The sequence below is a fragment of the Dermacentor variabilis genome, chromosome 1 (assembly GCF_050947875.1).
Source record: "Dermacentor variabilis isolate Ectoservices chromosome 1, ASM5094787v1, whole genome shotgun sequence".
Classification (NCBI taxonomy): domain Eukaryota; kingdom Metazoa; phylum Arthropoda; class Arachnida; order Ixodida; family Ixodidae; genus Dermacentor; species Dermacentor variabilis.
The window spans coordinates 270,629,440-270,641,939 of record NC_134568.1 but is presented as its reverse complement, the minus strand read 5'-3'; the positions used below and the strand labels follow the sequence as shown (position 1 = coordinate 270,641,939).

The following is a 12,500-nucleotide window of genomic DNA, read 5'->3' as shown; positions in this document are numbered from 1 at the left end:
ATTCTGCGAACACGCACAGTCGCTACTAATAGCGGCTCAACCTGTCGAGGAGGCCAAACTGAAATGCGGCAAGCATCTCAAGGCGCTGGCTTGCCGCAAGAAGTTCGTAAGGGCGTTTTATTCCGCTTGTCGACGTATGCGTCAGTGGCGTAATGCTTTCAATATCGGGCTTCTGTGCTAGAGGTCCTGTGTTCGAATCTTGCAGTTGGACAATTTTAGTAAAATTTAATTATTTATTACACAGTACATCGTTTAAAATGACAAGTTTACAAAGTCCACGTGACGTTTAAAGCCAGAAGGACGAAGATTAGGCAAATCCATGTACTATCGGCCAAAAAAGTAAACGGACCACGGGTTAGGTGGCCGGAGCGGGGTCGGGGCACACCGGGGCGCTGCTATCTTGCTTTGCGCGCCGACGACGAGAGTGCCTGAGTGACACCAGACTTCGCCCTCACTCTCTCGAGGGGCCTCACCACGCTTGATAAACATTCCAAAAAGCGTTTACACTCTTTGGGGTGTATATTTGCCACACCACAACAATCGTCATCTGTCTTGCCTGCATTGTCATCTATTCCCATTTGCTCTGTGATCGAAACCGCTCTCTTTCTGACTCTTAAAGTTATGCCTAGCATCCTTCGTTCCATCGCTCTTTGCGCGGTCCTTAACTTGTTCTCAAGTTTCTTTGTCAGTCTCCAAGTCTCTGCGCCATATGTCAGCACCAGTAAAATGCACTGATTGTATACTTTCCTTTTCAATGATAACGGTAAGCTCCCAGTCAGGAGCCCACGATGTCTGCCGTATGCGATCCAACCCATTTTTATTCTTCTGTGAGTTTCCTTCTCATGGTCAGGGTTCCCTATGATTAGTTGACCTAGGTAAACGTATTCCTTCACATACACTAGAGGCTGACTTACGATCTTGAACTCTTGTTCCCTTGCCCAGTTATTTATCATCATCTTTGTCTTCTGCATATTAATCTGCAGCCCCACTCATACACTCTCCCTGTTAAGGTCCTCAATCATTTGTTGTAACTCATCCGCAGTGTTGCTGAATAGAACAATGTCAATGGCAAACCGAAGGTTGCTGAGGTATTCGCCGTCGATCCTTACTCCTAAACCTTCCCAGTTTAATAACTTGAATACCTCTTCCAAGCATGCAGTGAATAGCATTGGAGAGATTTTGTCTCCTTGCCTGACCCATTTCTTTATAGGTAACTTTCTACTTTTGTTGTGGAGAACCAAGGCAGCTGTGGACTCTTTGTTAGATATTTTCCAAGATATTTATGTAAGCCTCCTGTACTCCTCGATTACGTAATGGATCTATCACTGCTGGTATCGCTACTGAATCAAATGCTTTTTCGTAATCTATGAAAGCCATATAGAGAGGCTTATTGTACTCTGCGGATTCCTCAATAACCTGATTAATGACATGGATGTGTCCATTGTAAAGTATCCTTTCCTAAAGCCAGCTTGCTCCCTTGGTTGACTAAAGTCCAACGTTGCCATTATTCTATTGGATATTATTTTGGTAAATATTTCATATAATACTGGGAGTAAGCTAATGGGCCCATTCTTTTTCAGCTCTTTAACGTCACCATTTTTGTGGATTAGTATAATGTTTGCATTCTTCCAGTTTTCTGGGACCCTTGCAGTCCATAGACACTTCGTACAGAGAGCCGCCCGTTTTCCTAGCATTATGTCTCCTCCATCTTTGATTAAATCATCTGTTAATCCATCCTCTCCTGCCGCTTTTCCCCGTTCCATGCCTTGCAAGGCCCTTCTGACCTCATCTCTAGTTATAGGAGGAGTTTCTGTATACTGTTCATTATTGTTTCGAATAGAGTACTCCCGAGTCATCTGCGTACTGTACAGGTCAGTATAGAACTCTCCCGCTGCTTTTATTATACCTTCGAGATTGCTGACGATATTACCGTGCTTATCTTTCAGTGCATACATCTTGGTTTGTCCTATGCCAAGTTTCCTTCTCACTGATTTCAGGCTGCGTCCATTTATGGCGGCTTCTTCAGTGTTTCTCACGTTGTAATTTATAATATCGCTTATTTTCGCTGTGTTGATCAGTTTTGACAGTTCCGCGAATTCTATCTTATCTCTTTTGTTTTACACTTTCATTCTTTGTCGTTTCTTTATTAGGTCCTTTGTTACTTGGGAGAGCTTGCCTACTGGTTATGTGCCCTCTATCTCTTCTCCCCATCTTTCATCCCCCCCCATCCCGCTCCCATGTGTAGGGTAGCAAACCGGTTAGGCAAAACTGGTTAACCTCCCTGCCTTCCTTCTCCACTTTTTCCTTCCTTCCTTCCTTGCCTACTGGTTGCCTTGGTGCCTTTCCTCCTACTTCAATTGCTGCCTCTGAAGCCAGCCTCGTTACGGTTTCATTCATTACCTCTATGTCATCATCATCCTCTCTCTGTTCTAAGGCTGCGTATTTGTCTGCAAGTACCAGCCTAAATTTGTCTGCTTTTACACTTACTGCCTCTAAGTTTACCTGTTTTTACTTGACCAATTTTGCTCTTTCTCTGTTAAAATTGAGGTGAATCCTGGCCCTCACTAGCCATCACTGCATTCTACCCTACCTATCACTTCTACATCCTGTACTATACTGGGATCCGCAGAAAGTATGAAATCAATTTCATTTCTTGTTTCACCATTAGGGCTTTTCCAGGTCCATTTTCTTTTGCTACGTTTCTTGAAGAAAGTGTTTATTATTCTCAGCTTATTCTTTTCTACTAATTCTACAAGCATCTCTCCTCTAGCCTTTCTAGAATCGACACCGCAGTTGCCAATTTCCTATTCACCCGCCTGCTTTTTCCCCACTTTTGCATTGAACTCCCCCAATACTACTGTATACCGCGTTTGCACTTTTCTCATCGCTAATTCAACATCTTCATAAAACTGATCTACTTCCTCATCTTCGTGACTGCAGACGTTGGAGCGTAGGTTTGTACTACCTTTAATCTATGCATCTTATTGCGTTTTATTACGACTACTGCTACCCTCTCGTTGATGCGGTAGAATTCGTCAGTGTTGCCCGCTATGTGCTTATGGATTAGGAATCCTAACCCGTATTGCATCTTATCCGGGAGACCTCTATAGCAGAGGACATGGCCGTTATTCAGCAATGTATAAGCCTCACCAGTTCTTCTAATCTAAGCGGGCGGCCGCAGGGCATCAAACCACGGCACTCAGAAGGAACGTAGACCCGTTCTGATTGTTGTGTTGCTTATACTCACCTTATCTTTCATATTAGTGCATGTCGCCTGCGTCCACCGCTGCTAGATTTTAGGCAACTTCACGCAAGTAGCCGCAACGGCGGCTAGGGTGACGCGCGCTCTTTCCCGCGCCGGCGCGATAAGTTACAGAGTGGGAAGCGCCGCGCGGATGTCCGGAGCTATAGCAGGGGTGCTCTATTACTTGATTCCAAGGTGAGTAAGCCAAGTGATCGCTGTCGACGGCAACTTTTCATTGCACTGTGGACCCCTTCAAGCCATGGAATGCTTCCTTGAATAAACTTTCACGACTGACAAGTTTTTCCGGTTCTTCTTCCCAATCATCTCTACTGACGGTACTTCTGTAAAGTTTCATCATGACCTACGTATTGCAATAGTCAATTAAAGCAGTTTTCAGAGGCGTCGCTGATATAAATATTAAACCCACTGCTGTACACAATGCCGGAAAAGTAATCTCGACAGAAAAGCCGTGCCCGCAGTAAACCGTGGCACCTGTGACTTATCGCGCCGGCGTGAAAGAGCGCGCGTCACCGTAGCCGCCGTTGCGGCTACTTGAGTTATGTTGCCTAAAATCGAGCAGCGGTAGACGCAGGCGACAGACGCTAATATAAAGATAAGGTGAATATAAGCAAAACAACAATCAGAACGGGTTTTCGTTCCTTCTCAGTGCCGCGGTTTGATGCCACGCGGCCGTCCGCTACTATGCGACAGCGCCATTTGCTGGAGTACCAGCAATGCAGGGTCCCCTTCCTCGCGACCGCCAGCAGCAGAGCAACTGAAAGGAACACTAGAAATTTATCCAGCGTGTCCAGGCCCCGCATGAGACTGAGGGCGAAGTCTGGCGTCACTCGGAGCCCTCTCTCCATCAGCGCGCGGAGCGAGATAGCAGCACCCCGGCGTGGCCCCTCAGCCGCTCCGGCCACCTAAGCCGTGGTCCGTTTACTTTTTTGGCTGAAAGTACTTCCCACAATTCCCATGCTGGCTAAATGGCTCTGATTGCAGCTGCCGTAGGCACTGATGCCAGAGTTCCCTCTAGTAAGTATTGCACGAAACTATCTATTGGGTGGTTTCTTACGGTGAATTGCACTGGTCGATCTGGAGCACGTTTTCTTCCTCTGTGGCAAAAGTCGAATTCCACTCGTCGATTGGGATCAACCGGCTCCTCGTTGATCCGCTGAGCAGGGACGGATTTCACTGGAATTCCGAAGACGCGTTGGTGTCACTTCCAGCTTGTTTGGGTGGCTTGGCTGTTTTCAGCTCCTCTTGAGGCGCTGTTTGGTAACCCTGCGCAGTTGTTTACGTTCTCGAAATGACGTCGTTCACCCGTGCTGCAGTGATTCTTGCCTTGAGTTATTCTGACAGCAGATCTAGTTCCTCCAAAAGTTGCAACAGCGACGAGGAGGAGTTGTACGTGCTTTACAAAATGGTATTTAGGGTGGAAATGATGAAATCGCGTTATGGCTGGCGGATATGGCGGGCGTCTAACTTCCGCTGCGCTCCCTGCCGGAGCATGTTTATTTTTCTCTGGGCGATCTGGATTGGGTCGCCTCATGCCAGATTTCGTTGATGTCTAGTGGATTCGACACACCGCTCGAGATCGACCAGTGGAATTCACCGTTAGCTTTCCTCTTGCTACGGCTGGTGTCAGCACATTCCTTACTGGTCGGTTTTGCCTCCTCACAGAGGGCCCAGAAACTCTGAAGCATGGACATTGAAAAATGTATAGGAGAGTAGATATATACAGCTCGGCTGCAAAAAAAAAGGAAAGAAAAGAAAAGAAGCGAAAGAGAAAAATTTTAATTTCCTCTGGGGGGGATCAAACCTTTGTTTCCCAGCCTACAAAATCCCGATTGTCGAACCATCCAGCCATATTCGCAAGCGCACATCTCTCGCGTCAACGCCAACTAGCTCTATGAGACAAGTGGCGCGTGCCGCCAAGTCGCATAGCACGAGCGAGGGCACGTGCACACAAGCCAGTGGCAGAAAGGACGTTCCACATCCACCGCCAAGGTTTGTGAGTGGTGGTGCTGGCTAACACTCCCAGGGTTAGTTCTAGTATAGATAAACATAAATACCTCAGAAAGTGTATGGCAAAACGGCGCCGGCGGTAGCTCAATTGGTCAGAGCATCGCGCGCGTAATGCGAAGACGTGGGATTGTTCCCCACCTGAGTCAAGATGTGTTTTTGATCCAGGTTCATTTCCATTAATTTATAATTTCTGTAACGCAATTAGTAAGTACAAGTAACTTCCCCTGTGTTGTCCATGGTTTCTTTGTTTATTGGCTTCTCATTATTATATATATATATGCGGCTGTCTATGCGATGTGTCTATCGACTTCAAGGGTCCCAGAAAACTGGTGGAAGAATGCAAACATTATACTAATCCACAAAAAGGGATACGTTAAAGAATTGAAAAATTATAAAAATTATAGGCCCTTTAACTTACTTGCAGTATTATACAAAATATTCACCAAGGTAATTTCCAATAGAATACGGGCAACACTGGACTTTAGTCAACCGAGGGAACAGGCTGGCTTCAGGAATGGATATTGTACAATGGATCACATCCACGAAATCAATCAGGCAATCGAGAAATCTGCAGAGTACAATCAGCCTCTCTATATGGCTTTCATAGATTACGAAAAGGCATTTGATTCAGTAGAAATACCAGCAGTCATAGAGGCATTACATAATCAAGGAGTACAGGAGGCTTACCTAAATACCTTCGAAAATATCTACAAAAATTTCACAGCTACCCTAATTCTCCACAAAAAAAGTAGGAAGATACCTATAAAGATAGTGGTCAGACAAGGAGGCACAATCTCTCTAATGCTATTCACTACGTGCTTGGAAGAAGTATTCAAGCTATTAAATTGGGATGGCTTAGGAGTAAGGATCTACGGCGAATATTTCAGCAACCTTCGGTTTGTAGATGACATTCTCATATTCAGCAACACTTGGGAGATGAAAGATGACATATATATTTCCCCAAGACACAATGTCCTAGTTGAAGTAGCAGGATAGGAAAGCAAAATACTGTGAGACAATGGCGGGGTGAGAAAGACCGGACGTGCCTTATTTAACACGTGAATGCCAAATGCATTCAATAAGGTAATCAAGATTGGAGCCTAGATACCCTTAAGATTGGAGTCTAGATAAACAACAAGGAATGGTACAAAAGTTAAGAAAAGAGTGCACTGAGAATCCGACATATTATTATAGCTATATCGTCAGTGTATTTTTGATCCGAATTACGCACTGTGAATTTGTTAGGGCTGTAGTCAGCAAATGGCTGTCGTACGCCATTTTGGCAATAACAATAATAAGTGTTGCTGTAAAAATATTTAACTCAAGATAAAGAATATGGAGAGAGAGAGAATATGAAGAGAAGATGGGTAGGGATGTTAATTATTTGGATAGTGTCCATTTGGGTACCCTACACTGGGTAAGGAGCAAAACAGAATAGGAAGACGAAAGAGAGAAAAAGAAGGTTCTCAGGGCGCATGAGTGTACAGAGGCAATGTCGCATGGTCAAGTGCAATCGCACCAGGCTAGCAAATATTCAAAGAAAAAAAATACACCCAGTAGTGCTTTCAAAGCCTTGTGCGCTGATGAATGACGCCAGAGCACAGCCTTGAAGAACGCGCTGCGTAATATGTTCAGTTGTGTAATCATCATGTTTTGACATGCACATAAACCATCTCCAGAGAAAACAAAGAATGTGTGCGCTTGGCCGTGAAATCCTTTGGGGATCGAGATGTCTTCTTGCTCGTCATTTAAGACTCGCACGCGATGACATTAATTTGCCGAGCTTGATTCCCGGGAACCAGCGCCCCGCAGGCAACGTGATGGCCGTGGATGGCATACCGGAGCTATTTTTCGTGCAAACGGTGCTTCTGCTCTCCGGAGTCGAGTCGCATGCGCGAACACGGTCCCCGCGATGCACCCTCATGGGCTTCCTCGGGATCGAACTCCAAGCACCCGCTCACCAATCTCCGAACTTGGAACTGCTGAGCGCTTAATTCCTCGTAGGCGGCAGATGTTCCGTAAGTCCGCTACTACTCGGACGTCAAACTTTTGCTGCCGCGACTTCACGAGCTCAATGGACCGCTTCCTGGCGCAGCCCAGTAATGCGATAGTTCTATAAGTGCTGGAAAAAACAAATCTGCGGAAATTCTCAACGTGGAGGAAGTTTCATGAAAGTGAGAAAGTGTAATCCCCCGGAGAGTAGCAGGCAGCTAGAAAGGAAATGTTTACGGGTTAGTCACAAAAGCTTCGCAGTTGAAGAAAAATTTGTCCTGCTCCGAAGATTGAATCAGCGACCAACGCCTTTCCAGGGTGGTCGCTTTGCATCTGAGCTAACCAGGAGGCTAAGCAGATCGTAGAGGGAGGCCGAATTGGTCGACAATTCGAAGCGAAAGACATAGAATATGGCGAATCAGTTCTGCGGTAATTGGCAAGGTCGAAAAAGTGTCATAAAAATTGTGCCCTAGTATTCCCTTTGTCATCTGCTACGCTATATCCCTGGGCTTCAAGCTGTTGATCATTTCTGCCTTTCTCATCGATCTGCTATCCTCCTGGTTAGCTTTAATGGTAGAGCGACCGCCACGGAAATGAGTTGGTCCCGGGTTTGACCCCAGGATGAGGACAATTTTTCCTTCAATTGTGAATGTTTCTCAGAAACTCGTATAGGTTTTCTTCGTAGCTTCGTGCTCCTCTTAGTTGAATTGCATTTTCCCATTTCACGTCTATAAGAGCTCAACATGTCGAGCAGCGTAGACGACAGGACAGTGACATACGAGCAGGACCCAATGCGCTCAGGCTATCACTGACCGCACGTATATCACTGTATCCTAGTGTGCGCTGTTATATTGAATGTAAACGAACTATGCCAAGTTAGAACTCTCGTGCGGGTTTATAAGGCACCAAGTATTTCGATAACTCACCAAACTTCATTTTCATCATCTCCTACCTGACTTCGCTATTAGAATCACATGACGAATTATACACCAGGCATTTAACACATTTGTATGCCGCAAATTACCCAAGTTTCGAAAAGATGCTGGCACCCCCCCCCCCCTTTTTTTTACAGATGCCTTAGGGTTTTGCGGATACTCGCATTCATAGGGCGCTCTACGAGATTTGCCTATACCGCCGCCGCACATTGTACCACTATTGAATGTTCAGTAACGTGACTTTAGGATGCATGCATTCTTGTTCATGGCCGCCTTCAATGCAAAAACACTTGCAGTGATGATTTCAGAAACTCGGCCGCGTCGCTTGCTTCGACTTTGAGTACGGTTTTTTCAAGAACGCCGGATGCTTTCGGTGAGCCGACTTCAAAAGACACAATGGGGGTCAGTCAATCCTGCGCCACGCCTCTGACCCGCATATTTAATCCTTGCTTCACTTTGAATAACTAAAACCGTAGACAACATAAGAATGCAGTGGCAAATATACCATAGTCAAACTCACTGAGAGCTAGTGTATATAAATAGATCAGCCCATTACGTTCGCTCATTTCCATGATGTCATGGTGGAGTCAAAATGCAGAGACAGCAGATGCAGTGCAGTTTCGCAGATGTAGCTCTTAATGAATCCTTAGTGTCTTGCCAATAATAATGAGTATTTTCTGTATCTTCTTGTTGCAGATGGTTTCCTTGCTGAACTGCGTACACAGGGCGTGCAAAGAGTGCCTCACAGCCTATTTTACCATCCAAATACGGGACAGAAATATCATGGAACTTCTTTGCCCATTCTGCAATGAGCCTGACTTGAGTGACGAAGACGTAGAGCTGAATTACTTTAATAACCTAGATATTTTGGTAAGTATACTGATTAGATTTACTTTTAGTCCGAATGAAGACATCCCATTCCTATATATTTGAATGAATAAAACGATTTTCTTACTAAAGCAGCTAATAAAGAATGAAAGCGTTTGTTCATATCTATTAACTGCAGCCGAAATCGAACAAAATGTGAGGAATGTAAGATATGTCGAATATTTTGGTACCGCCAGTTCACTCTATTGGTTGGTATCCCCTAATTTTATGTTTTTATTCACTAACTGTGTTTAGAGACACTTTGATGCTTGAAGATGGCGCGAGTTACTCTTTATCCCTGACGGGATACCTGTGCTCGAAACAATGTTCACGTCCGAAGCAGCGATAGAAAAATGCACAAACATCTCCGTAGTTCACGTACTCAGAATATAAATGTTGACCATATTGAAATATTCTCGGACAAGTGCTCCTGTCGCAAAATAGAAGGGCGTTTCGGCATGTCAACTCAACAACGCCTTCAAGGCCCTTGACGCCTAATGGGAGCAATACCGCTAACCTATCGGTAATGTGGGGCATGAAACAAAACGCTCTCCTTCGTGATGAAGGCTACTACGACAACATGAGGGTGTTATATTTCCCGAACGCCGTATTTACACAGATTTCGCCCCTAATAGGCAGGTAAAATATGCCGGTAAAAGCTCCACCTATACGTCTCCAAGGACTGGACGCCTTAAACAGGGTGGAAGAACGTGAAACTTTGTTGCCGTTTGCCAATGCTGTCGGAAGACACATCCAAGCCACTCAGTGAGAAAGGCCGAGAGCTCGAAAGCTCTCTTGGAATTAACTTTCTGCTATGAACTGGTTTCCATTAACTCGAAATATGCCACATTTTCTTTAAAAAATGATTTCGGGCTGTAATGATCTATTTACTACTTCTCGAGTTTGAGCAATATAGGTTCGAAAACATAATTCCCGTTTAAGTTTGTCTAATTTAGGTTTAATTTTTTTTTCGCAGTTAAAGGGCTTGGTGGACAACGAAGTCTACGACCTGTTCCAACAAAAGCTACGAGACCGAGCGCTAATGAAGGATCCAAACTTCCGGTGGTGTTCACAGGTTTGTAATTTTTCAACTCTCGTAAAGACACACCGACAACTTTAGCTGTATGGTTTCTCTCGCAGACCTGCTCTGCGGTTCGTGCTTGCACAAAAAAAAAAAAGAAAAAAGAAACCGGCGCTGTAAGCTATGCCTTGCTAGGTTGTTTGTAATCGTTCGACAAGCACGGAAGTTTCATCGCGGTGAGGCGAACTTCCGCACGCTGGCACGCTCGTCAACGCACATGAGTGTTTGGAGGGGTCATGAAAGACCCGTTCTCGCTTTGCCACGTTTAAGCGCCGCCCAGCCTTTCACCTCTGATGTGGAGGGATGTCCCTTCTTTCGTTGTAGAAGATGAAAGCCGCCATTGACAGGTTTCCTGATTCAACAGAAGAGAGTGTGTTCAATAGCGCGTCATTGCTAACAAAATGTTTCCATTTCTTTCTAACGGCGGATTTTGTCTTTGCAGTGTTCTTCTGGTTTCATCACGTACCCTAATCAGATACGTCTTGTGTGCCCGGACTGCAAGGCAGTCACCTGCGCCTCTTGTCGCAAGCCTGTAAGTTCTTTGCAGAGGCGCAGTGCATGGAACGTGTTGCATGTCATTTGTTTAAAACTCTCAAGTTTCAATAACTGCACTTTTTTTTGCGTACAACTGTTGCGGCCTGCAAAGTTATTGCGACATGCATATCATGCCGTTACAAGTGCAAATTGTTTGATTTTTTTCCAGTGGCAAAAACAACATGAAGGGATCAGCTGCGAGCAGTTTCAGCAGTGGCAACAAAACAATGACCCCGAAAGTCAGGCTGAGGGAATCACGCGCTACTTGGCTGAAAATGGAATCGGTACGTCACTCTTCGTGTACATAAAGGCTCTAGCGGCACCTGTGTCATTTAATAGGGCAACTTCACATGACAGAAAATATTTCTAAATAACAACATGGCGTATTGACTTGTCTTCTTTTTTTGAAAACTTAGGTTTATTTACATTCGTTGTCTTAGCAATGGAATACGAGATGCGAGCATTGGTCAGAACTATATCAGTTGGAACAGCTGACTTTTGACGGGTTATTTGGGTATTGAGCTAATCTTAAAAATCTCAGCATGAAGGCTTTTTGCTGTTATAAAATATGCAAATATATGTATGTCATAAATATGCAAGCTTCTCTCCCTAAACTACATGTTGTTTAATTGGTATGGGGTAAAAAATAGAAAAGCGTATGTTGATGCTGAAGCCTGAAGGCCATTCGCGGTCGTTCATAGTAATTAAAGCCTCGTCGTACTTTCGGCTTATTTTCACGACCATCAAGGGGCATTAATCTCGTTGTATCCAGTCCACCGCTACCAGCGCCAGCATTATCGTGATCATCACAGTAACCATGCAGCATAAGAAACGGGTGCAACCAACTTAACATTAGGCATTTTTACAAATATTTAACTCTGCCTGTGCTATTTACAATTTGAACAAAAGACAGCAGTTTACCATGACGTATTCTTACACATTTGCAGATTGTCCAAACTGCAAGTTTCGGTATGCACTAGCCCGCGGCGGCTGCATGCATTTCAAGTGCTATCAGTGTGGTTTCGACTTCTGCTGCGGGTGCAATTTGCCTTTTAAAATGGGCGAGGTAAGCGAAACAGTCGGTGAAAGCTACATGTCCCGCCGGTAGTCTGACTTAATCTCACGCACCGAATGCTTATTTATATCTCTAGAAATGCGGCCGTTCTCCAAACTGCTCTAAACTGGGCCTACATGCCCACCACCCTAGGAACTGCCTTTTTTACCTCCGCGACAAGAATATTGAAGACTTGCAAAGGCTTTTAGAGGTGAGTGCGCATGAAAATTGGTTTCTCGGTTGGGTGCATGGCGCTTGCATGTGTATCATTTGCAGGGCTTTCAGCTATCCACTAATATTTTGTGTAAGTGTCCTCTCTGAAGCATAAACGTTATCCAAACTGTGCTGTCACCGTAGTCACAATGCATTTCAACGCGCAAGTATATACGTCAGCCATGCAAACTGTGGAAGCCACAAATTTGCGGGAATAAGGGCGAACCGATTAACAGAGAGATAACAAAGAAATGAAGCCTTCATCTCTGTTCGCTTTTATCCATTAATCTGACTAAGAGTAGGTGAAGGTCAGCCTTGTCGCAGCCGTGCATCGAACACATATTTAATTTAACGATGATGGATGCACTATACGTTCTTTCTAAATTGCCTCGCTCATATTTTGCAGGCACAATTTGAGCTGTAACGTAGTGGTTTGCTAGAAGAAGAAAAGCCTACAAGAACAAAAAGTTGGTCGACTTTGTATGACTTCATGGTTGACTAAATACCGCAAGAAGGACCCAAAACAAGAAGTAGGCCGGACGAGCGCTAACC

At 44.8% G+C, this 12,500-nt stretch overlaps 1 protein-coding gene across 3 annotated transcripts in view; it reads left to right on the top strand.

Annotated features, from left to right (window-relative positions):
- The window catches only part of LOC142564583 (uncharacterized), a 219,690-nt gene that overhangs the window by 193,476 nt on the left and 13,714 nt on the right, over nucleotides 1–12,500 (top strand). For all 3 annotated transcript variants that reach the window (XM_075675649.1, XM_075675653.1, XM_075675642.1), the window contains exons 16-21: nucleotides 8,896–9,069; nucleotides 10,043–10,141; nucleotides 10,590–10,679; nucleotides 10,851–10,965; nucleotides 11,629–11,747; nucleotides 11,833–11,946. In XM_075675649.1, coding sequence (XP_075531764.1) covers nucleotides 8,896–9,069; nucleotides 10,043–10,141; nucleotides 10,590–10,679; nucleotides 10,851–10,965; nucleotides 11,629–11,747; nucleotides 11,833–11,946 — 711 coding nt within the window. The remainder of the gene's footprint in view (nucleotides 1–8,895; nucleotides 9,070–10,042; nucleotides 10,142–10,589; nucleotides 10,680–10,850; nucleotides 10,966–11,628; nucleotides 11,748–11,832; nucleotides 11,947–12,500) is intronic.